Here is a 27,038-nt window from a genome sequence, read left to right as displayed (position 1 = left end):
TTTTCTGGTTCGACTAATTTCCTTCTCATGTTCTCCTTTGGGTTTCTCTGTCCCTCTGCAGGTACGCTGACCTGAAGGACAGGTGTCCTGCTTCCAAACCCTCCAGCATAAAATCTTCAGGGAGAAGCACTGTTAGGCCTAAAATCTTTGCATATGAAAAGTTTTTCTAACACACTTGATGTCATGTCCCAGAATAAAATAATTTATTTTCATCCAAAGGGAAATAAATTAGTTTAAAAAAAACATACAAGAGAACTCTGTAGTTTTACCCTGCAGCCTTCCCATCCTTTCTCTTCTCATGAAGGACTTGATTCCTTCAGGAAGTGTCGTTCTAACCCTTATAGGACATTTCCTTCTAAACATCTATAGGAGGGATGAAATGCTTTGGCTTTACTTACTTCGTACATAGCTGGCATTAAAACCTTTCTTTTGGATACTGAAGTCACTTTTAAATGACACGATCATTTCATTTCCAGTTGAGTTATAGGATAATCCTTTGGCAGTGATGCCACAAAGGTTCATTGGACTTTCTCCATTGTCTAATGTCAATGAGTCATAAATGCAGCCCGGAGCTTCTTCAATGTCAAAATCAATAAATGTAAGCTGTATGATGAATCCATGAGGTGCTCGGATGATCCACTTGCACGCTTGGCTGTTGGGATAATCACTGGGGAAGCACGGGGAAGTGAAAACTCCAGAGGGGTCAGTTAGCACGATCCTACAGTCGTAGCATCCATGAGCTGGCAATAAAAACAGAGAAAGGCTGGAGGTCAGGAAGAGAGATAACTTAACAGGAAATTAATTAAACACAATTAACTAAATGTATTTCTATACAGAAGAACATAAACAGAGATGGGAGGAAGAAAGGCAGAAAAAAGCCTGGTTTTTAGTGGGGAAAATGCTGGAGGAATACTACAGAAAAATAGTATTATATATAAGAAATCCTGCAAACAGAAATATAAATTATACTGCTAAATTTGTGCACACAATATGTATCTGCTATGTGTATTGACCTGACAAAGGCGAAAGCAACGTCTGTTAATTTAGAAAGGCAAACAAATTCTTAAACTGCAACTTCTAAAAAGATGCCTGGTATCATTTACATTTTTTGGCTGCTGATCCGATGCTGACTGGTGGCTGTTCCAGCAGCTCTGTGCCATGCTATTGTTTCCAGTGGAATGTCCCCGGAATGCAGCGGCACAAGAGATGGGTTGAGGAGGGGCAGGAGCAGCGGCAGCTCTGGGGAGCTCTCGGAGGTTAGTCATCAGCATTTCCGGCAAACGCTCTCCGCATCACCCAGAAGGGTAGCAGCGAGCTACTGGCTTTTGAATCAACAGCAAATTACTGTACTCTTCCCCTGCTGACTCAGCTCCATTGACATATTTGTGGCAGTCAGGCTCTAAGAAATTCTTACCCTATTCCTCGTGCTCCTTTGCTCACCTGCTGTGCTTATCCACGAGAATTTCAGGCCCAGTTGGTCCCCAGGGTTGTGTTTCTTGTTTGGTTTACGTTTGCTCATTTATCATATATTTACTTAACGTATTATATGATATAATTACCGTGAACTGCCTGCTGCTAAGATCTGTAACAGCTTGCCAAAGCAGCACTGAACAAACTGGGTAGGAACTGAATATCGCCAATATAACCAACTGGCACATTTATGCTGAATTACTTTGCAAACATTTCATTAGGCCACAATCCCGCAACAAGTACTACAAGTATGAAAAAAATAGGACAATGTGAATATGCATTATTAGTTGCCCAAGGTAAAAGCAACCGAAAAAGTTGTCAAGTGTAAACTATATACGGAGCAGATATAAAACAGGAATAAATGCAACAACTCCTCCACGGAACCCTTGATATTTCTTTCCACCGTTTGGGTCCTGATATTGTTCGGTCACATTCAAACGGTATTCGGCCAAAGCAAATGGACCCTGACTCTGTGAAGTGACATGGCCAAAAAAGAAGCAGTTTACATATACGGTGAGTTGTATTTTATAGTTTTTATAATTTTTATTTGCAAATCATGAATTCATATGGCCCCAAAGAGATAAAAAGGCTATTAATTAATTGGGCTCTCAGAGACAAACACAGGCTGGTTACGTTAGAAAAGAGCAGTGGGATGCTTATTTGTTCAAATGAGAAAAAAAGGATTGTCTGAAAGATTTGCAGGCAGCTTTGGGAAGAAGTGGTGCTCATGACATTGGAAAACTTGATCTGTGCAGTACAAACAGGAGTCTGTCCACTCTGAATTTCTCTGCAAATCTTGATAAGTCAGAGGGCTATGCTCACCTGCCCTGAATCCCTGCTGTTCCATTAATTAACCTGAGAGGGAATATTTACTTATTGGTGCGGTGACTATAAATCCTGCAGTTGTACAAACAGATGACAGCTTTGTCCAGAGGATTTTGCGCACATAGGTAGGGGTTTTCAGAGAACCACCCCAGATTGAGAGGAGGAGGAACAGGAAAAGCTCGCTCTAAGCCACAAGCCACTGCGGTCTCCTAGTCCAGGGCAAGTGAGACTCTGCAGGGCAGGGCAGCCGTAAGACGGCTCCGGCCAGAGCTGCCTCCAGCTGGAAGGCTCGGTGATTCACGGTCCTGCCTTCCTTATTGCTAGGACGAGGGCTACAGGGGCTGAGGATTTGGCAGCAGCACGCCTCACCCGCTCTCCTACTCATTCCTGCAGAGAAATAAATGACACAGAGCTATCTGGGCAGTTGAGAGCTTTCCCCGTGCACCCAGATGGACCCGAAGCCAGGGACTAAGCTGTTAAGTGATGTAAACACATATAGGAACACAGGTCTTAATGTACACTCATTCAGCCTTGGACCCCTAAAGTAAATCTTAAGGGCATTATAAAATATTGCTGAACAAGAAAAAAATACAGCACTTGTCCATAAAAGTGTATCTCTAAAGTTGGTAGAATGTTACATTCAACCCGAGACTGGATATGTCAAATTGTCCATCAGAAAAACACACAGACATTCTAAAGAGAAGCCTGCCTTTATTAATTCTATTGACCACCACCAGCCAAAACAGGACTCAGCTCTTCTATTTTTCTCTCTCTTGAGTATTTATCATTGTTTCTAAGCTGTGCAAAAAAACCCCCATCAGCACACATAACAAAAATACTTTTATCCCTGCTGTCACTGTAAACACTAAAACATAAATGTTATTTATGTTACTGGTTTTTTTACTCATTTAATCTTTTCACTAACATATTCTCATTTTATTATATCCATATTGTTTTGTTGGTTTTACAGAACTAACGCAAAAAAGACAGGCCCTAAATTTAGGTAGGAAAATAAGTGCTCAAAACTTTACATACACAGAAGAAACAGATTTGGTGAGGAAAATAGTTTACTTTTTTTGAAGTGGGTTGGCTCCATTTTGGCATAGCAGCTATTCTGTCCATGACTGCAATTTGAAGGAGAAATATCCTGTTTTCATGCAAATGTCCACAGTAGTAAGTAAAAAGAAAAGAAAACAAACAACAAAACTATATATAAACAGAATGGTTTTGAATGGAACTTTTTGCACAGCTTCTCATGAGACAGTTCTTTTTCTATAAACACCACCTATTTTACTCATTAAAGAGAAAAATTGCTGTGGCAACCTTAGGCTGTCAGCCAAAACTGACAGATATTTTGCAACCCCATTGGCCCAGGGCAGTTCTGAACTGTGGATACTGAATACTTGTTGCAATACACACCACAAACATTTCTACAAGCAATCTGAGATGTTTTATTGATTTTAATGGGGAAAAAATGTAGGTATGATATTCTTGGTCAGGAACCTCACATGCGCAGAATCTGCCTGTCAAGTATTCTTTATCACCCTAGACCACAGGAAATTCACTCTCTAAATACCTTTCATCTAATAAAAGCCGTCACCTTTTCTCCCCCTCTTTTGCTCCCCAAACCAAAATGAACACCCTCCCTGTATGTTGAAATTAAGTACTTGATTTCACTATGTCCTAAATTGAAAGTTTCACTGGGCAATTCATTTGTCTCCATCATGAGAATATTCATGAGAATGGGTATGGTTTTCATTTCATAATAACTTTTTTTTTCCTGCAGGGCTCATACTTTCAATAATAAAAGAATAATTAAGTATTTAGTGTGACAATTTAACACTATACTAAAAAGGAAAACCAATAAATTCATCTGGAGCTTTCACCAAAGTTATCTAAGTGATTCACAAATGTTAATTGACTTCAGAAGAGGAATTAACTGTAGGGGAAACGGCTTTTTCCCCTCATATCATGCCCATTTTATAAGGATAAGGTTAGGCATGGAGGTAATGGGCAAAAATGGCAAAAGTTTCCATGGATTTTGGGACCCTAAACTAAGAGATGATAGTACTGATTTTCCTTAACTACTTAGTATTTGTACAGGGTTTTATATGTCCAAAGCACACTATCTATGACTTTAAACTGCAGCTGGGAGAGCAGTCTGCCAATCTGGCCCACTGTAGAAAATCCAAAAATGAGTACTTAGTGGCCAATGGAAAATTTTGGTCAAAGCAATTTGGCTACCTTTAATAGGAACTTATCGGTAAAGGCAGGGATAGAATCCCATTCTTGTGGTTGCCAATTTTCCTAACCACGAGACCGGTCCCTCTCTTCTAGGGAGTCTCCTGCCTCTTTCACATATATACCTTTCAATTTCTATGGAGAGGAAAGTACCCTATATTGGTCTTTCCTACATCATGCTGAATCATCTGAAGACTGTCCTAAAACTAAGGGGCTGAGGGAAACACTATGTGACTCATTAAAGATTGCACCATAAAACAGACATGCGCGCATGCAAAACTCATATCCTATGGAATAAAATTAATTGCCCAGCTTGTCCCATCTACTAATTTTGTCTCTTTAGAGCCTCAGCACAGAATACCACCGTTTGAACTCATGAAGACACCTGTAGGCACTGAGATACACAATTTGAAAGTGACTTTCACAAGCTATTTGTGGGCAGCTGAACCACAGTCAGACGCAGAGCTGCAACTCTGCACTGCAGATTTGGGAAGGAAACATTCTGTATATAACCTCATCCCATACATTCGTACTTCTCTTTTTTGATTTCTTCTTACATGACTAACACATTCCAGCACTTGACTCCAAAATCTGTGGTAATATTCATATTTTCCTCTAGCTCCTCACACTTCTCTACTCTCCGTTGTCATCGTTTTCCCCCCAAAACCTCATCTTTTGTCCTATAATATTCTGCTCTTCTTCCTCAAGCATGGGTTTTCACTTCTGTCTCTCCAGCTGCTTTCATTTCTGCACTTACCCAACCTTGGAGAAATGCTGGACAACAAATTTTGTTTGGCTAAGAATTTTTTCTTTAAACAGCAAAACCAACCCAGCCTGGGACACTGCCGATTTCAGCCCTGAAGACTTAAAGTTTATGAAGGTTAGGATCAAAGGAAACAGGGTCTCTGGGGGAAAACGTCTGCACTTGCATTTGGTTTTTCTTTTTCCAGTTGCACTTCTGTACAGCATTTACCACCTGACAGAAGTGTAAATAACTACACTTGCGTAGGCAGCGCAATGATAGCCCGTGTGGGTTGAATTAACATTACTGGTGGTTTTTTTTTTGAAAATCCATTAAAAGGCTCCCTCATAAAAGTAAGAGAGAAGGCTCCTGGATTCCATTTTGGCGTGAAAATTAACTCTACTTCCCCCTGTAAAGAACACAATGTTCACAGGAAAATATCCTGAAATAAATCTTAGCAATGGCACAAAGCAATATGGACATAAAAAAAAGCAGTACAGAATTAATTGTAATTTGCTTTCATGTAGACATCTGAGAACCTTTAAGCACTTTACTTACATTTGGAAAGGTAGCACTTACAAGGACAGTCATTTTGAACTAAGAGAGAAGCATGGGGAGGTGACATGATGTAAGGACTTGCAAGTGTGTGGCAAAGCCCAAAAAAGAAGTGAAACTTTACAATCATTTACTGTTGCAGCATGAAAAAAATATCTGTTTTGATAAACATCAGGCAGGAATAAGTCTTGCTTTATAATAAGCAATTAATTGTTGGGTTTGGTTTTTGTTTTTTTTTTCCTATTTCAAGGATGCCATAACAGAGATATGACCAAACATTAAGTTAAATGTATTTATGACTGCAAATAGACGGGTGAATGAGGTCAGCAATGGGCACACCTGCAGACAAGCAAGAGGAAGGGCCAAACCACCAAGATGTGGGTGGGCTGGAATGGCTACAGAACAAACAAACCCGTGTTATTCCAACGAGACACAAACACTAAACCCAGAGCAGCTATCACATGGCAAAGGTTTCAACAGTAGCTTATCTTCACTTAAAATCATTTCGGGTGTAAAGGAGATCTGTAGACCTACAGAAATACTTATACGCAAAATGTGAATATATTAATTGCAAAGAAGTGTCACATCATTCAGTCTGGACATAAAGGAATGCTCTGCTTACTTAAAAGTTAGTTACAAGATAAGACTTATACAAATTCTTATTCAAAACATTAAGCATAGCACTGGAGCTTCTGGGGCCTCTGCACAGCAAACCACGTTGTCTGCTCTCTGCGTAACCCACAATTTGATCGAGTTCTCTCGGAGAAAGTGCAAATGAGGAGGTGTGGCAGGTTTATTTTTGCTTCTTTATTTACTTTCCAAATTGTAGAAGCTGTTTGATCCTAATTTTGCTACAGTATGCTTAGCCTGATAAAAATTACTAGACAAACACATAATTTAATGTTTGCATGCATTGTAATCCTCAAATTAAAGAGACAATCCTAGCTCTAACTATTTAAACATCCATCTTAAAAAAAAAAAAAAAGGGACCAAAAAAAAGGACAAAAACAACAAAAAAGGATTATCTCTGCAATAAATAGAAAGGAAGTAAGACTCGCATCCTGACATGTATAAAAATTTGTCCCCGCACATACAATGTAACAGGGCTGAGGTCTACTGGTTGAAAATATGATTGTGATTGTGTATAAATGTTAAGTGTCCCCTGATTTGTAATAATATGGAACCATTCATATGGTGAGTGAACCATATAAGGATAATATGGAACTACTTCAGCATTTCTACAGTGTGTACGGTCCTAAATTCATAAAAAATCTTGAGCAAATCCTGAAGTCTCACAGATACAATTTGGGTTTAAGCACGGACTTATAATTCGGTAAGTGTTTAAAGTCCTTTCCTGCACAATGATGCCTTTGAGTCCCGGATTTGAAGCTTTATAGTCCCATCTTCAGCCTTGCAGCCCCCTCAGGGCAGAAGAGGGGGGCAGGACTCCACAACGGCCGCAGTATGAAAGCACCAGGCGAGGCACCGCATGAACCCGAGCGGTGAGGAAGGCTGTGCCATCCTCTCCAGTTCCAATCATTCTCTTTTCCTTTTTAAGGCAAGGAGTCATAACAGCATCAACCTACGCAAAAACCCATTCAGGGAGAGAGATCCACGCTCAGATACACGGGTTACAAATGAAAAGCTGGTAACAGTGAGATTAAATAATTAACATCAACCATTTTCACCTGGCCTAATATCCACACAGCAATCCATACTCTTCCTTCCTTTCCTTGCCAACACACTGGGCATATTCTACATTCCCAAGATGCTGACTGAACCACAGGGGAGCGAGAGGTTGATCTTTTATATCAAACTGCCACAGAAATAGTTCCGTCCAATCTTTGAATTTCCTTCCCATATTACTAAAGACCAGGAAAGGCAAGGTTTAATTCTAATTCACTCATGAACTTTCTCAAAATGTCACCACGTCAAAGCCTCTTATTCCCTGCCCTCCCCACTTAAAAATAGAAGCATTATTCCTCTAGGTAGGGTTCAAACATGTCCCATCACCCTTAGTTAGTAGGATATTATATTACCTTCCAGCTCTGCAAAGGCATCAGTAGTAGGCTTTGATGCTGGACAACTTGTGCGTGGAGAAATATATTTCAGCTCACCTTTGGGGGGTTTTAAATTTCTCCAAACACTGAACAGTTGAACTCCTGGTCACTAAAACATCTCTAAGTATAGTGTAGGCTATCAAAAATGAAACCCAGTACAATTTAATTAATTCTCTAAAACATTCTTAAAACACTTATTCATAGAAATAGGTGTAGAATATATAGAATCCCCCAAGAGGATAAGCACTACCAGTTTTTATGTGAAACCACTTGCACAGACTCATCAGTAATATAACCAGCATAATTCAATAAATAAAAATCTTATAAGCCTTATATGAGTGAAACTTTACATTATCTTATTTAAAGCTGCAACTTTACATAATCAAATGTATTTTGTACAGTATGAGTATAATAAAGATGTAATTAGAAAGAATCTTTCATCTTTGTGTTATTCTTGGTTTGCAAATGTGAGGTTTTTTGTTGATTTGCAAGAAAACACTATTTTAAGCACTATTAAAAACTCAGTCCAGACTCTTAATTCTGCATCATTCCCATTGCATCATCTGCATAGTACTCTTTGTACCCAGCAAAATTTAAAGCCTCCATATTCCTGACTGGAAATAGCACATAACCCTGGCAGAGCCTTTTATAATTCAATGAAAGACAAGATTGTGCTCTCACAAAATAATTCAACAATTGGGTTTTGGCCACTGAAGCCAGGAGACAAAGAGAGTACTATGCCCTGGCCAGTGATATCAGCTTGCCTCGCATCTTCTTTTGCTGATGCATTACGTCCTGCAGCACACACTTTAAATGGCTGAACCAGTTTGTGCACCTAAGAATAATGAAACGGTAGAAAAAAAAAAAAAAAATCTCACGGACTAATATATAGACGTACGTGAAAGTGTAACTTATCTGTGAAGTCACTTATTATTCCTGCTTCCTGTTGCTCTAATCCTTATTGTTTGTCAGATTATTAACAAATTAAATTTTTTGTTACATAGAATTAGAACTAGTTGTTTTCTCTCTTTTGTAAGACAAGAACAAGGCTTTTAATTAATGAAATTACATGTAGCAAATTGGAAACTGAAGAAAGACAATATTATCTCTTATGTTACAACATCAGCCTGTGGAACCCTGACCTGAAAAGTTTCAAAGCAAGGAACATAAAATTCAGAAAGCCAACAGACATCTTTCCAAGTATCTAATAAGACCTCTGAGTACCTCCAGATACATAATAATTGATAAGAAGAGACATAACTGCATGGAATTGTAAACCTCATGGCTTACGCTTGAAACTAATCACAACCAACTGATCGGGAAGAGTATTAATAGCTCCACCTTGATGGCAGGCAGGATCCCAGGCTCCGGGGCTCGACCGCTGGCACCGCTTGGGCCAGCCCAGCCAGCTCTTCTCCAAACCCTTCCTGGGCACGGCATGAGCATGAGGTGGCCTCTGCAGCAGAGAGCAACCCCCAGCATGTCTCATTTACTGGAACAGAGGTGGCCAGTGCATGCATGGGAAAGGGAAAGCGAGGCAGAGCACGAGGCTCTGTCTTGTGTATCTTACGTAGTAGACAATACAGCCATTCTCGCTAGTTTTGGTGGTTCAAACGCTACACGTAAATCTGGGAGAAACAGGTGGCAGTACATCCTGTTTCTAACATGACAACAAAAGTTATCTTTCAGGATACACTTGAGGTCAGTAACAGTAATAGCGTACCAAAAAAATCAGGAAGAGCAAAGCTTAATTTTCAAATCTGAGGTTAAGATTAGAAAAGCAGAAGTGAGAATAGTAAATTACTGACTCAGGAAGCATTCACCATCAGCATAGGCAGTACTACTAAACCCAGAAGCAGACTTTTCACTAAAACCATCCCCATGACACAATTTTATAACATGGTCCTACACCAAGAGAGATTTTGTTAGTTATTTTCTCATAAACAAATATATAAATTACAGCATAATTCTCAATCCTTTTCATAATGGACATAGATGGACTGGAACTTTACACCAGTTTAGGGTGTACTCTTCATATGCAGGCTGTTGCGACTTTGGACAGGACATTTCAGGGAACTGATCTCTTGACTTCTCAAGACGAGAATCCTAACCAGCCCTCAAATGGAGTCATCCAAGTATTAACATTATTGGTATCTGTTAAACACCAGATCTCCAAAACATTATGATAGCCCTAGAAAGATCAGAGCTGATGCTCTTTGGTCTCTCAGAGTGGGATGCTAGCACAATAGAGACCGACAGAAATTAATTGTGTTTCCAGATATTCAATACCGCCCACAGGCCCCATTTTATGCTGGAATTCAGTAGGCATTTATTTCTGTTGGGTCACCATCGCCACTAAAAGCTCTGACCCATCTTGATTGTTCTAGCACAAATATCCTACCCCCTGACAGCAACCAACTTTATCACAGCAGTGACTCCAGCAGGTTTTGATTGATCTGGGAAATTGAGGGAACCAGCCACAATAGAAGAAAATATGTTCAGAGCCAGGGTGGGGGCCCTGCACTGCCTGTTTCCCCTTAGTTGTTTGGGTTTGTGCCAATGAAAATGGAAGTGGAAACAAACACACTGACTGGGTAGATCTGCCCTGACCCACGAGTGGAGTTCACACTGTAGACAAAGTTATGGATTTCCCCCGGAGGGAGGGGGTAATGTGAAAATCCTGTGTTACACCCATTGTAACTTAAGAATATTTTCATTGGCATTCCTGTGATAATCTTATAAAAATAACAGAATTGACTCGCTAGTTTTGGCCCGAGTTGGATTTTTTTTCCATAAAGTATCAGAAGTTTGGGACAAAGAGCGGTATTGACAGTTCAGTTCAGATATGCTGGTGAAAAAAAGTATTAACTAGTAAGTATACGGGCTAGTACAATAAGCACATAAGCTAATAAACATGTCAGGAAAGAGAAGATTATGTTAGGAAAGCCATAGGGTGGAAACAGGCGAGCTTTTTGTGAGATTGTTGCATGTAATATAATGGTTTCAAACTGAGATCTACGTATCTACTCCATCGGAGATCATGCTGAGACTTAGAAGAGGAATGGTCACCAAGCATGTCATATTTTTGACCGCTCCAGCAAGAAGTTCTAGCTGCTGGCTCCTCGCTGTTCAGTTGCTGCATTGTTACAAAAAGGACCACATCCTCAACTGGACTAAATCCATGAGCGCAGTTTGCTTCAACACAACCCTACCAGGAGGTACAAGCTGAGGAGCTGTATGGCTAAATAATTTCTTGTGTATTATTTGTGCAAGCAAGTGTTGTGCTTGCCTGGGAGGCTGCTCAAAAAATGAATGGGAAAACAGCTGACTATTTTAGTGAGATGTAGTTTGTAGGAATTTGGGATCCTATCAAACCGCCCAGACACTGGTTAAAATAATGTTATATCTGAATACAGGTCATGTTCTTAGTAAAACTCAGTCATACAGATGCATACAAGAAATACACTTCCTCTACACACACATTGGACGCAGACTAAAGAAATTGTTAGGATGAAATTTCTGGGTAAAGAATATTTTGTGCAGTGGAAGTAGAAAATACTGCTTCTTCACTGGGTGCTTTACTCAACAAACCCACCGGAGTTTCCATTTGGCCCACGATGCATTCAACGACTTTTACTGCTTATAAGAGGATGGTTCAATTAGAGAGTTTTCTTTCCCAGGCTGCAATGTTGAAATGCCTTTTCTGGCTGCTACAATCAGTATTCAGAATAAGCATCATTCTTAACTCTTATGAAAGCTTCTAGAAAACACAAGATAAGGGGGTTATTGTAGGGTCAGAGATATTCTTCAAGCTTTGTGTGTTTGTCGGCCAAATTTTGGGTCTAGAATTTTTTAGCTATCCCAGAAAATCTGCTATGAATGACGTGGATCTCTTGTAGTAGAGGTTGAAACTATGGTTTGCTGGTTTTTAATGAGCTACAGAAACTATGCACAATTACTTTACACTGGAATTCACTATTATAATACAATACCAAGGCATTCTAGACATACTGGAAAACACCGACTCAAAAGCAATTTCATACAGAGCCTTTGAATCATTTTTAGGGTTTAATTACTTGTCCTTTCTACTAGTTTTCAAAGTATCTATTTCACTATGATTTGGGCTACTTATATTTCAGTACTTCAGTATTTTCTGGGTCATTTCAGTAAACTATTAAAAACAGATGCTGTCAGTAATATATTTGCCTCATCTGATCTGGAACAAGGAGCAATTTAAGTAAAATATTTGTGAGTTTTTAACATCACAACATAATAAAGAGTTCTGCTATTACACACAGAAATATTCTCTTCTACCCTTAGTCATGTTTTCACCTTCAGTAACATATTCAGTGTTAACGCTTATTATTCAACCAGTTCTGTGCAGAGAAAACTGGAAAAAATGTTCTGAATAACGATATCAGGTATTTTCTTTTGCACTATTAATGGAGAGGTCAGGAGTCTGGAAATGGGTTAGAGCTTCTTTGCTAATTGAAGCTCTCATCTCTCATACTTCATTTAGGGACTTGCTGGAAACAGTGAAGCTACACAAGTAAAAGTGAGATCAGAAATTACTTCTCAATAGTTTGCATTGCTAAGAACAGAATAATGCCATGTACGATATGGCAAACTAATGTCTATTTGAGGGGAAGTATGTACATTTTGGACATTTAGTGTTACTTTGACATGTCTAGTGCTGTTTTTTGCTATATATTCTCATAAAAACCATTTGTTATAATTTAGATAATTTCAGTGATAAAGCATCTAGAACTGCTTTCTTATCATGGTGTTTCTGTCAGAAGGAAGGGAATGGCATATCTAGCTCAAAACAATAATTCCTTCATTGCTGTATTACTAATTTCCACCTCTAGTTTGTTGGTGTATTTCTCGTTTATGTAACAGCAGAAAAGAAAACATTATGAATGCAGACAGCAGTGTCTTATATTAAACAGTCAAATGTCTCCCTACTGCTTCCATTAAAGCTTACAATGGCGGATCTTTGTGTGACTACACCTGAACCTTTTCTTTTTGCCAGTCTGGGCTATGTAATTTATTTTTCCAACTTCCATCCAGTTCTCCAACAGCTCCAGCCACTGAACTCCCACTGCAATCAATCAAAAAGTCTCCCCACACATTCCAGTGCTTTTTCTAACTCTATCTGTTTTTTCTACCAGTTCCCTAGAGAAGGATGTTCCATGGATGAATGGACTTCCAAGTCAGGAATTTGATTCTGATGAGACTATATGTATTTAACTCCTTGAGGATACACAGTGCGTGCCCCACTTCTCTTTTTGCATCTTGCAAAGAAGAATCACTGAAATTCACAATGATCAAATCGGAAATAAATGTGATCTGTGTCTTTCTCATCAACTATGACCGCTTAACGTATAAAAGCCTGATTCTCTCTTTAGCAAGGAAACTATGATAGATTTGACTAAGTTTGGCTTGAAAACCTCTCTGTTAGGTTCCAAAATGCTTTGTCTTGTTTTTTGTGATTTGTCTACTCTACATCTTAATAAACAAGTTTCCAGGTATCAATGCAATGTTTTTAACATGTCTGCTACGAAGCTAAACTGGTCTCTGTGTTCAGAACATGTGTCACATTTAATTATGCAGTACTGGACTGTTCAGCTCTCAGATACCAGGAGAATTCAATTCTTCGCTGAAAGAGGAATTCTGAAAATAGACTTACAACTTCTTGTTACTCCAAGTTGAAGTCAGCAAGTTGTTCAGCTTATTGCAAGAACAAAAATGCTTTCTTAGTCTTAACAGAACTTGCCACATGTGAAGGAACTTACTCTATTTTCTCTGATGGTTCTGCAGTCATCAGCATTATTTGGAAACAACATCTAAAACTTGCCACTTAATGGAAACTGCAGAGTTCTACAATTGACTTGCTCTGTAATTTCTGAAACCAGACCAAGCCAATCAACCAAAGGAAACCTCTTTCATGAATCTGTTATTTACATATAAAGTAGACAGGAAAAAGGTATTTTGTTAGCTCTGGAGACACAGTGTAAGGAGGTTTTAAAAGATTAGGAAGCACAATGACAGGTGCATAGTGTTCCTTGAAATGAGACGGGAAGTGAGTACGAGACAGAATTTTATGGCATCGTCCTCTTATAAAACTAAATGGACAAACTGTTCTCTCTTAATGACTATACACTAACAGTTACAACCAAGTATTGTACCTTTACTTGACCTTTAACACACTGTACTGCATTAATTGCCTTAACTATTCAATTAATGACAGCCAAGCCCTGGTTTGCTCCCATATTCCTTCTGTCTGAGATTATTTTTTTAAAATATTTTCCTGAAATATAAAACTCTGCAGTTGTTTTGTACCCAACAAAGCTTTGAAGTTCAAGCAAGCCAACAAGTGTCATCATCTCAAAACTTAACATCCTCACCTTTTAATTTTTCAGCTAATGTTTCTAGCAAAACCCTCCCTCAGAGAACAGCAATGACAGCGGTGCTCTCTCTTCTTAACAGTTTCCAACACCATTTGAACATTTCAACTGTTCTCAAGGAAAACCTTTTTCAAAGCACAGTTAAAAACATCTATTCTTGTTTAGAGTTGGAGTCCACTTATCAGTGGATTATCCACTTGCCAGTCCACTTCTCTGTATTTGCACCCGAAATACAAATTAATATGAAAGTATCTGTTTAAGATCTGCCATTAGTATTTAATATCTAGACAGAATATCTGGACCCCTCTGAGAATCAAACCCCAGTTTGACTGCAGTTTTACTTCTGTTGAAATTTTCAAAGCCTCAAAGACTGAGTCTTTCAAGATATTAAGTCCTGGGCTTTCCACTGATGGAGCCTCACTGACATCTAAGATAAACCAGGCTTAATAAAAAGAGCAAATATGGATGAGACCCTAATCAAGCTAATATTGAACACCTGACTCTTTGAAGTGCCAAAAGTGCTTACAATTCCCACTGCTTTCATATTACTTACCTTTGATTATAGTTTTTAATTGCACTTACTCTGATTCTGTAAATATTCAAAATGATGATACTGTAACTTTTGAGCTAGTATTTGAACAAGCAATGGTGCAAGCCCCGAGACGTAAACATACCAGCGTGGAGAGTATAAGCATACTTCTCAAAAAGAGGGAAGGGTATTTTGCCTCCTGAATGTAGGTTTTATTTGCAGTAACAGTGAATAAGAAGAGTTAGAAGGACACGGTTAAAAGTGTATTTTCCCCCATGACTACAGGTTTCTGATTATGCAGAGTTAACTGCAAAGTCTGGAGGGAGAAGGCAAGAGAAATATCACAGTGTGGTGACAGAGAATGAGTAACAGAAAAGCAATTTTCCATGTGTGACAATTAATAAAAAAGCAACAAAATATAAATCATATGCCAATTGCTATGGCACACACCATTATGTTACGAGTATGATCCTTCACAATGCACTAAGTAGAGCAGCAAGGTATTTAAACTCACCTCATATAATAAATAGAATAAAGCAGTGTTCCTGGGGTTCTCTTAGTTATCAACTAAATTCTTCACATATTCTATGTAACTTCTTAAACTGCAAACTTTGTTCATAAGCAAACCCATCAATGAATTTTATCTCAGCTCTTTTAGGATTTATCTCAATGATTGTTTCCCTGCATTGAAAATTCACTTCATGGGGCTAGCGGAACATACCAGTAAAGCGTTCAAAAGTGGTCTGAGGAGACTGGTGTGAATAGTGCCTGTCTCCCACACCTGCGTCCTATCACCATGTTAAGTAAAAACTCTATTCACTGCTGTCCAGTGAACTCTATTCACTGTTGTCCACACGTATGTTCTAGGTATTTTATCGGAAGTCCAGACAAACACTTGAAAACAGGAATTCAGGGTAATAAATTTCAAGTTTTGCACAAGAAGATGTGTTGAAACATTTTAAACAAATAACATACATAAAATATATCTAATTCTCTTTAATTTAGTCTGAGATTCTATGTTTACTAGAAGCTTTTCCGCTTTCATGGTCTTTGGCCAGACCAGCCAGTTTTAGGCTTCATCCAGAACTCCTTTAATTCAAATAAATGTTCTCACTGTTTTCAGTGGGATTTGGATCAAATCAAACATGAAAAACCTGTAGTTGACAATAAGGGAACCGCAGAGGGTGATCTGACTGCTGGTCATATACAGTTCCTGAAATAGAAACAAATGACCTACTCTAGTATCTTCACACAGAAAGATCAACAGAAATAAAAAAAAAGTTGCTTAAGTGGCAAATTTTTATATAGAAAGCATACTATCTATGAATGATATAATATCTGATCAGAAGACAGCAGGCAACAGAGCAGAGAAAGTTCTTATTATTTCATAAATCTAAATTATTTTTGAATCATTATTCAAGGTGGTACCTACCAGGCATAGAGAACGAAGATAAAATCTACACAAACAAGAAGTAAAAGTAATCTGAAAAATCATCCCAACAATGTCGCCCCGGGTCCCTCTAACATCTATCTGAATGCAGAAAGTAATAAAAACTGTAAGATAATGAGGCAGATCACAGAACATTTCCGGATGGAAAGAAAAACATAAATGCAAAGCCTAATCTGGGCAATATATTACCTTCACAGACGTAGTGTCAGAAAAGGCAAGAAGTGGCCTAAAAACATAGAACTAACTGTTGTTTGGTGAGTTCTAGCTGTAACACAGAGTTACGATAGGAAAGCTACAGACATGGAAAATACGGTAGGGCACACCATAACACCACTTTACTTGCTAAATGATCATATCATTGTACTTACACAAGGGTGGAACAGAAAAAGGTGGACAAAGCCTGGCGAAAAACCAGTGAGGGCTATATCTGACCCTTCCTTTCTCCTAATAGGATCTACCGAACATGATATATCGTACCCTGGGAGCAAGGATATTCCAACACCTGCATCGGGCCACTCTACGGGTAGGAATCAGGAAGAGGCATTTTAACGCTGCCATGTATAGGTTGGAACCCGCTCTACAGACCTGCTAAAACACACCTCAGCCTACTCAACAAGTTCGTAAGTGTTCCTTGCCATGCCACGGTGAGATTTTTTTTAGTGGGCATACTTCCCTCGTGCAAGCAAGAGAAGAATGAGTCATGAATGATTTCATAACAGCTCTGCAGAAGTTAGTCCAACCTCACGGCTGTGGGAGAACTAAGCTGGACAGGCTGTCAGAGCACTGAGGAATGAGGAGAAAGAGGCCAAAACCATCATTAAGAAGCACAGGGTAAAAAGGATAGAGTCTGTGTAAACAGGAAATAAAGGAAGTCTTGCATTTCACCCTGACCACAGTGTCTAATTGCCATGGATAAGAAAAATTAAACAATTTCTTTCACACTACCTACATGCTTAACCAAGTAGTCATTGTGTTCTGCATGCTGTCATGTCAACCTAAATCCACCTTGCTACAGTCCTGTGACAGCATTACTTCTTCAACACAAGTCAGTGACTAAGCCTAGAACTATGGTAGACTCCTGTGGCAGGAATGGCAGAATTTTTAGCAAGATCATCTGAGTTTTATTTTGATCTATGACAGCTCCATTTTATTAAGAATAAGTCTTTGGTCCAGAGTTCAGTGAATAAAACTTAGTGACTTTGTTTTCTTTCTTCTGGAGTTTTCTATCAAGGACTCTCAGCTAGTAGCTCAACCAAGCTACAGTCAATGTAAAGAGCTCCTTAGGGAAAGTATTCCTTATTATTTTAATTATTCCAGTTGACCCTAGTGCCAAGGTGTGCAAAAGAGCTGCTCCCCAAGAGTTAAAGAATTATTCTACCTACTTTCTTAAGAGATGGGCTTTTCAGATCTCCTAGTTCTTGTGAAATTAAATCTATTTTAGCAGCTGTACGGCTGGCACTAGCACCAATCATCGCAAGTTTTTCAGTGAAAGTTACCGAGCAGTGTGTGCAAATCAACAGAGAAATCTTCAGTATGGTTCAGGATAGCTTCAGTGTAGCTCTCCCTCAGTGTACATGGAAAAGTCAAAAAATCTTTTAATACCTGCAGGTATTAAATCTAATAAGAACCTAATACCTGGTCAACTGATCCAGACGTGTTAATTTGGTGTAACAAAGAAGTAACCAGAAGATTTAAAATGTGACAGCCGGTAATTGGACTTCCTGAAAATAAGTAGCATGGGAATAACTAGACAGGAAATCTTATTTCCAATAAAAGGAAAAAATAAGAAAACTCCTTTAAAAAAAAAGTCTGCAAAATATTATCAAATAAGTCACTTCAAGTAAATAAAAATATTTCATTGTTATTGCCTTTCAATCTTTTAGGAAATCTTTTTTAAATATTGAAGTCAATTCAAAGCAATGACTCCAAACCTTGCTTAGAATTTTTAAAGCAGTATTTTTTCTCCATCATTAAAACATTTCAGTTAGAATTTTTATCCTGTTCCTTGTCTTTAAAATTGATATACCTTTCAGTTACAACAAAAACAATACATTTGGAGGAAAAAAAAAAAAAAAAAATCAGTCTGGTTTAATAACAAATCCATTCCTCATACAAACAGCTTTCCAGGAATTCTGATGTTTTTTTTCCTCTTTGTAGTTTTCTTAAGTGTTATTGTGCAGTAAACTCTGCGGTGCGACAGAATGGTGGAGATGCATCTATAGTCTGAAAAGCCTTCAGGTGTGCTAGACAGCTCTCCCGTGACGCTCACGACTGCAGGGGTTTCTCCATCCAGGCAGTTCCCATCCCCTCCCGTATTCTACTCAGCCAGAACAGCCAAAACAGGCTCTGACGGTATGCAGCACTAACAGCAATTATAGCATTTTATAGCATGTGATAATTGAGTCATTATGATCAGGCTGCAAAAACTACAAGAAGGAAAATTCTTGTAACAGCAACTCAGATGGTAACTGCTTGTTTATTTTCTTTAGTTAGATTTGGATCAGTTATGAAAAGGGCAGTGCACTGCTTGATGGTCTGGTCACAGTTGGGCGAAATGCCTTCCTTCCAGATGAGGAAGGTCTACAAAGCTAAAGAGACCCATTCAGGTACCCGCTTGTACCTATGCAATGTCATAGAAACAAAAGGTTGATGTAATCCAGATCTAAATGGCCATGAAACCATGACCACATCTTCCCATACTGCACTACGTGGTAGTAAAGGTGGCAGGCTAAACACTTTTTTTGGCTCATCTGGTAAATCTGCTCCAGCCTGAACTCTAAACTTACCTAAAATGAAGTTCCAGCAGCAACTTTAAGCAGTTTTTAGTTACAGAAACCGCAGAGAGTTGTTTGTAAGTAGTCAGGCAACTTCTAGATTCATCACTAGGTATGACTTGCAAACGTTTGCCAGAAGTGTCTTCTTTAATTTACGACTAGACAGATAATTGCACATTTTCTTTTCAAGCTTCTTGGCTGTACCCAACTGCTACCTCTGAGGCTGACTCTACTGGCAAAACAAATGCAAAATGATAACAGGGACGAAATTATGAATACTGTAGCCTAAAACAGGCTGATCATACCAACTTTCCATATGGGACAAACCAAGAAAAATAAGCACCACCATGCTTACACTCAGATCTTCTCAGTAGAGTAAGAATGATCTTATTTTGCCTGTCTGTGGAGAAAGGGCTGTGATGAAGCAGCACCAGCAAAATATCAGGGTCTGAGTGGGTTAAGTGATACAGGTGTGATAAAGAACTGTCTGGGAAGCCAACCTTGCAGCACCTACTGCTTTTATCAATATGAGGTGTCACTGCTGCTGCTTGCAGGGGTGATCTCACCTCCTTCAGCATGAGCCACACATTCACATCCCTTCCTTAATGGCGGCGAGGCCACCTTGGGGCCTCTGTAGCAGGACTATGGTTGCTCTGTTGCCTATAGCAGACTCTCAGAGCAGCTCTCTGCTCTGCCTGAAACTGGTCCTCCTCCCAGGACTGTGTCTCCAGGACTAACCAAAGGCCCAGTTTCATGACAAAAGCCCAAACAGGAGCTATTATGGGAAATCGCCTCGTTCTGGTTGTAATCCATTACTCTTAGTACAGATGCAATGTGAAACATGTATTATTTCATGGCAAATGACAGTGACAATAAGAAAACAGTAGTTCCAGTGTAAAGATTTCTTAACCTCAAGAAGTCAAAGTGATGGTAAACATTGTAGAGGACCAAGATACTATGGAAACCATGTATATTAGAAATGTATCACAATAATCAGAAGTACACGATTTTCCTCCTTTTTGGCACTTAAACTGGTAAAATATAACTTAAGAATAGAAATGTGGAAAAAACATTCTAGCCAAGATATTAAGCAGATATAAAGGGACATACTTCTGACTTCTTGCCCATGAGGCTACCCTTGCACACCAGTAACAACATTAATTTTAGAAGAATTCTAAGAAGTTCTAGCTACAAAACATGCCCACTATCTTTATATATATACATATATATCTATTATTTTGTAAAGTAGAATGTGTGGAAAGCTACTGTTATAGTTGTAATGTTGATAGCCAAAAAGAATTGAAAAGCCTAATAGTTTAAGTACATTAAATAATTTGGGTATTCTCATTCATACTGTTTTGTCTTAGGCTTAAATGTGCTTTAAACCAATTTTGTTATTCTCTGCAAATGCAAACCTTGCTATTTCATTTACAAGTTACAAGCCTTCCTGTTCTGAGAAAACAATTACTTTCCAGGAAGTAATAGTATCAGAAGTTTCTTGGCATTTGGGTTTACTAAAAAAACAAAACTAGCACAACAGTGTTATCTTCCACTTAGAACTGACTTCTGCATGGTTTCTCAAACACAAAGGTATAAACCCCCCTGATCGCTGAACTATCTGATCTCTGAACTGCCCATCAATAAGAAAGAATATATTCTATTTGTGTGACCATATCTGAGTCGATACGAGGATATGCATAAGTGCTCCATCCTTTTAGGGAGAGGTAGGACTCTTAGTCCCATGACTACCAGGTCTGCACTGTGCAGAGTAACAGATTTGTCTCCACATTTGAGAGATAGAAAATATAGCATATATGGTGAATTGCAGACTATCTCAGTTGCTTCTCCATTTTAGTTTATTCCTGTCTCTTCTGCATTTTAGAAGAAAGCAGAAATTCATGCTTTCTTTTTCCAATGATGATTCTTTTCTCCCCTTCGCAGTCTGAGGGAACATTATATGAAAAACAGACATTTGCTTCCTTCCTCAAGATGGTCAAACTGTGGTCTAGCTATTCACTGCAACTGAAACGGTTCTTCTGCTAATGTTCACAGCTGTGAGCCACAACAGTGGCTCTAGGACAAAATTATAATGAGAAACTACCACTCAAGTGAGCTGCTCAAACCTTTCATTACATTTTAATAAAGTACTAGAAGTACCGCTCAGTCCTTTCCACTGCTTGTCAACATGATCAAACACATCCTATTATTTTTGAACCCATTTCTGCAAGATGCAGTCTTAGTCTAGAGCACTGGAACAGCAGCGTAATTAGAAGCCATATGTCCTGAAGATTCGATAATAATATTAACACTTGTAAAGGTTGCCAGTAACTGGCAGTCAGGTAAAACTGGTTTACTCCAATTTTATTTTTTCTCACTGAGCAGACCAGTGCCTTAGCTACCACAAGGGACCTGTGGTATAAAGAAATGCTAGAATTAGCGGACACCTGGATAAATAAAATCTATTTGGGAGAGTCAACACGACCTCTGTAAAGTAACATTTTGTCTTGCAAACCTCACGGAGCTCTCTGCAGGGTTCAGTCGTGCTATGCGGGTAAATGTGACCCAGTTGACATAGTTCACTTGGATAACCAGAGAGTTTATGACAAAGACTTTTGCCAAAGGCTTTAAAGGAAACAAAGCAGCCATTACATAATAAGGAAGGTTCTGGCATGGATAAACAACTGGTTAAGAGGTAGGGTGTAGGAGCAAATGTGAAGCTGTAAAAAAACAAGAAAGTCACCAGCAGAGTTCCACAGGGGTCTTTGCTGGGATCCTCCTTATTTAACATACCCAGAAAGTACCTGGAACAGCAGTAGAAGAGTACAGAAAAAGCTTGCTGATGATAGAAAGCTACTCCAAATAGTAGATACCTTGAAGTAAAGAACTGAAAAATGAGTCTCTTACAAGACAGAGTTACTAGGCAATAAAATGACAAATAATATTCAACGTAGGTAAGTGTGACAGTCCCCTGAGTGTACTAAAAGCCCTTAATTGGCTTTCAGTTCTTGCTGGACATACGCTGTAGGTGTATCTGTCTCTGGCTGCTCCTGACCCAACTCCCTAGGCGGACCCTAAACCTGGTTCAGTGCCTCACTCTGTGTGCCAACCCAGCTCAGACATGGTGGGACTGCACCCTGTCAGTGAGGGCCCCATCTGCTCTGGGGTCAACCCAGTTCCCAGATCCTCCCCTATTGTGGGCCACCCAGCTTCTGCTGCTCCCAGCTAGCTGACAGCCCAAGGCACTTGTGGGTGTCCCAGCCTGGGCTCAAATGAAGCCCTCAAGCCACAGGCAGAGGTGGGAGTCCTGAGTGGGGATGGTCAGGGCAAGCGAGGGAATAGTCAAATATTCTTCAAGCTGGGAAAGAGCTGCTGTAGTGGAGATCTGACAAAGGTCTACAAAAGGTCTGTGGGTGACAGGTAAAAGGGAGAGAGGGAGTATCTGCTCACCGTCTTCATTTGGTGGCCTCTTGTTATAGAAGGTGTTATAGAAGCCAGGTTCAAAGTAAGGAGAACAAGGCGGTTCTTCATGCAGCGGGAAGTGGACAGGCTGCACTCCCTGCCTGAGGACGACTGTGGATGTGCAAGTTCAAAGGAAGAGTGGGCAACTAGTTGGCAGAAATCCATTGCAGAGTATTAACCAGGCAAGCCACACCACACAAAACCTCAGTGAGATTTTCATTCCCAAAATGGAAACAGTTGAAGACCGGGAGAGTTTTGAGGGGAAGCATCATGTACATAGGCCTTGTTTTAACTCTTCTATTCCAGTTGCCCATCTATGAACACTGGGCTGTTTGGACCTCTCGCTTAAACCAGTAACAGACCGACTTCTGGGCATCAGGACCTTGTACACGGTTACAGGAAAACTGAATTATTTGATGACTTGTAGTCTGAAAACTGGCAGAGTTATTAAACATTTCTTAATTTCTGGAAGACTCATTCGTCCTACCACTAGCTACATGTCTGGAGGGTAGGAAAAACAACCTTAGCTCTAAAGGAAATCCTTTTTCAAATCTGATGTCTTAAGGATTACAATCCTTGTTCTTTTTGAGGATGTTGGCACCAAAGGCACTAAGGAAGCAGGGGTATGCTTGGCACTGCATGCCAGTTGCAGTCTTTCATCTAGCAGAAAATCTTCACATCAAAGATATCCTACCCTTGACTAAATTTATTTATTTATTTATTTATTTTATTTATTGCTGAAGAAGTAGGCATCTTTCCACAAAGCTCCAGGCACCCTGCCTTTACTTCAGGTACACAGAAGGATTTTATGTGTTTCAGAGCACCCCACTTCCTAGCAAAATTCTACCTTCATTCAAAACTCAATCCACACGGGACCTACTTATCCAGACTCCAACATTCCCCAAGTGCTCCTCCAGAAACTAACACCACAGAATTAGAAGCCTTAACATCTTTTCTTTAGATAGATATTTTCTTATCTCTCTTTTCCTAAGGTAACACTGAATCCTCCGTTCCAAATGCAAAGTATTTTGTTTTCTTTTTCCCTTGAAGTTATGGAAGCAATAAAAAAACTGAAAGAAAAAAAAGGTATCTTACAGGTGATAGTAGTATTTAGGAAGTACTACAACAGAATACCTCTCTGTTCCTTTCTTCTTTTTCATTATGAAATGCTATGTTGTGCTGTTACATAGGTCATACAGAACCAGGTTGCTATTGTTCTAACTGCTGGGTCATTCAAAGGCCACAACGAACAATTAAATTAAAAGGAAAGCTCTTCTACTCCTAAGTGAATTGCTTCACAGTGAAGTGGCTTAATTACTCCAATCACTGTTAATCTCAGCTTCCTTAAACTGTTTCAAAAATATGGTGGAGAACATCCTGATAAAGTGAGAATGAACAAAACAAGATAAGTAAATAACATTTTGTCAACAAGACTTTCTGCTCTGCATATGTGTTAAATTAAAATTTGAAGTAAGCATCTCTAACAGTAATTTTTATCTGCATATACACACCCATACCGACATTATAAACCCCTACCAGAAACATGCAGACACCATTAGGATTGCACAATCAAGGACTACTGAAGCTAGGAAATGCCAGAGTTAACCTTCCTTTGGCCTTTCTGCATAGATAGTTGAAAAGAAAAATCTTCAATTACATAATCATACACTACCGTTTTTGCAGGACCTCATTTAGTGCACAGGAAGGACAAACCCCATGAAACAAGCAACTCTTCAGTATCCTGCTTTACCTCCATTCTTCGATGTGTGACCCCCCCAAGCCTTGCAGCAATTCCAGTTCCCTCCTGAGACAGAATCACTGATTTCCTCATGAGCTCTTTTGTGGTGTTCATTAGTATAGCATTTGGATATTTCTCAAACAGTTATTAATTAAAACTTACGGCATGACTGTGAGGGAAGTACCACCCTTCAATACATTTTATAGAAGGGCAGTTGAGGAATAACCAAGATTGAAAGAATCCTCTGGTGTTAGGTGTCTAATTACAGACACACAAGACCTAACTTATTGAAGATTTGCAGCATTATATAAAGCTTAATATAATCAAACACAGGTCCTATTTCCTTCAACTACAGTTATAGATGCAAATGACTTTAAATAGCTTTAAATTAGGCACACAAAAAAGAGACAGCCAGGAAATTCATTTGCGCAGCAGCCCCTAGTAGACAAGGGTCAGAGAGAGCATTCAGTTTTCTAGCACAATCTTCAACCACCATGGTCGTGGGATCTTCTTGCAATCCAATACCTTGTCTAATGTACATATTCTACCTCTGGCCACACATTAAGCAAAGGCCTTAAAACCCATGTTTGTTTTCAGCCTCCTAGCACGTCTGCTCTGTACAATGCTGGAGGCCAATGACAAAAAGCAGGTTACTTTTTAATTTAAACCTGCATCATCACAGTGGATGTGAAAATGGAAAATTCCATAGGCAACCTGAATTCTTCAATTGCCTTATTTCCAAATCACTGAATTGTCAGCTTTCCAGCCTTAGAATTTTCTTTACAATATATTCTTCCTAAAGCTTTCTTCTGTTATTTTAAATAAGTCAAACTTTGAAAGCTGCCATTGTGCAACAATCAAAGGAAACCTACCCCACTGGTTAATGCCTTTACCACACAAGTCTCCAACATTTCAACTGAAGTAGGAAGTGCTGATTCTAAATTATCATTCTCTATTTCAGTTCACTAGCTGAATCCCAATCTTTTCCTCACCTCCGCATAAGACAGGAAATTATTAGAAAGTAAAAAAAATGCAAATGTCTTACTCTGTCAGAATTGATAGGAACAAAGGCTTGTGTTACTTTAAAGCAGTAACAGAAAAGAAACATTTAATACCATGTGAAATTTCAGAAATAAACATGTTGTGTCATAATTAGGAAAGATAAATTGCAGGGAAATTAAATATCCATATGTAATTGGGAGCCTGGATATTGACTCAAACCCCTGATATTGTTGCTGATAAAAAGGTGCTCACAACAAAAAACCATTATTCATTCAAGTCTCATACAGATATATTTTTCCATGACCAAAGCAGCCCGTACTCGAGAACATAATTTACTTAAAGTGTAGACAAAGGCTCTGTGCTATTGGGCTGGACTTAGAAATCTGTCAGCGCTCACACAGTACAGGAGATCCACCTGCACAATCCAAATATACACATTAATGTGTTTCCGTATGGATATTTGTTCTTAAACGGTTCCAAAAGTTTAGCTCAACATCTTCCTGTACGAAAGTTTAAGTTGCACCATAAAGATATAGTTTTATAGGCATTTTTATCAGTCACTTTTATCACATACAATTTATATTAATCATGTTTTTAAAGTAGTGCTAAAGAATAAGTCATTTTTTAATAGTTATTTACAGCAGTACACAAGCACAGGGTAATGGTTGATCCTGCATCCAGACCATATACCCACAGTGAGATATGATGATGCTAACTAGTACTAATTTACTTATGAAAGATCACGCCACATGCAGAAAAATAATAAAATACCACCACCATTAATATTAAATATTTATATTATAACGTTAAGGGTACAACCTCCATGGAGCTGCATTATAACTTTGAAAACATAGCAGGTGAATTGTTAACCTTACTGAAAACTGTATGTGTAATATACACTATAACCCTAAGAAGGGTCCATATGGGAGCATGTTCACTAGATCAGTGCTTAGACCGGGTGTATTGGCCTTTAGTGTTTTTCATAATTGTTGACAAACTGGTAAGAACAGTCCAACAATGGTATCTTACGGTGCAGATTATCTCCTTGCATTTCAAGTAACTGGTTTTTGAATATATAGACTACCTTGACCATAGAAAGTCTACTTCCATAGCATTTGATTTTCGTGATATTTGTATACATACTTCTAAGTTTACACTTCAACACTGTCAGTTTTGTGAGGAATGATAAAAAAGGACTAATGGGGACTGTTTGTGAAAACTATTGTGAGGGTCAACATAACAGACTGAGCTACAAACATGAAGACAATCAAATTATGACAAACTATAAAGAACAAATTGCAAGTACCATAGAAGAGCTTCTTGGCGAGGGAAAAAAAAAGTTTCCTTCAGTTTTCACCAACCGCTACTAAGTAATTTATGTTTGTGACACAACATTCATGTTCTGATGACCAGATTCAAGTTTAAGACCTTCTTTTTGGTTGGTTTTGCAAGATTATTTTCCATTCTGCTGTCATTGTATCATTCCTTACAATGAGTTCTGCAAAGGAAAGCTAGTAGAAATACCATGAATTGCTAAAATACCAGATTCTTTTGGGGTTTTGTTTGGCTTTTTTTTTTTTTTTCCTGGTAGTTTGGCTTGATCCCTGCTAATAGAAGATGTTTCTTCAGATTTTCACATATTTCAAGTGAATAAACACAGTAGCAGATTAAGATAAGAAGCATTGCAAACCTCACCCTAAAGATTAAAACTCTGCCCAGGCTGAGCTGAATTCTCATTAGAAACACACACACTACAGTAAAATATGAGGAAAGCTCAAAAAAAAAA

General features: G+C 38.8%; 1 protein-coding gene across 1 annotated transcript in view; it reads right to left on the bottom strand.

Moving 5' to 3' along the window:
• Window positions 1-27,038, bottom strand: part of ADGRG6 (adhesion G protein-coupled receptor G6) — a 107,131-nt gene that overhangs the window by 68,563 nt on the left and 11,530 nt on the right. Inside the window, exon 2 of the mRNA XM_074168210.1 lies at window positions 399-740. Coding sequence (XP_074024311.1) covers window positions 399-740 — 342 coding nt within the window. The remainder of the gene's footprint in view (window positions 1-398; window positions 741-27,038) is intronic.

The sequence above is a fragment of the Numenius arquata genome, chromosome 2, assembly GCF_964106895.1.
Source record: "Numenius arquata chromosome 2, bNumArq3.hap1.1, whole genome shotgun sequence".
Taxonomy (NCBI): domain Eukaryota; kingdom Metazoa; phylum Chordata; class Aves; order Charadriiformes; family Scolopacidae; genus Numenius; species Numenius arquata.
The sequence above is the reverse complement of the archived record's forward strand: the minus strand, read 5'-3'. Positions and strand labels throughout refer to the sequence as shown.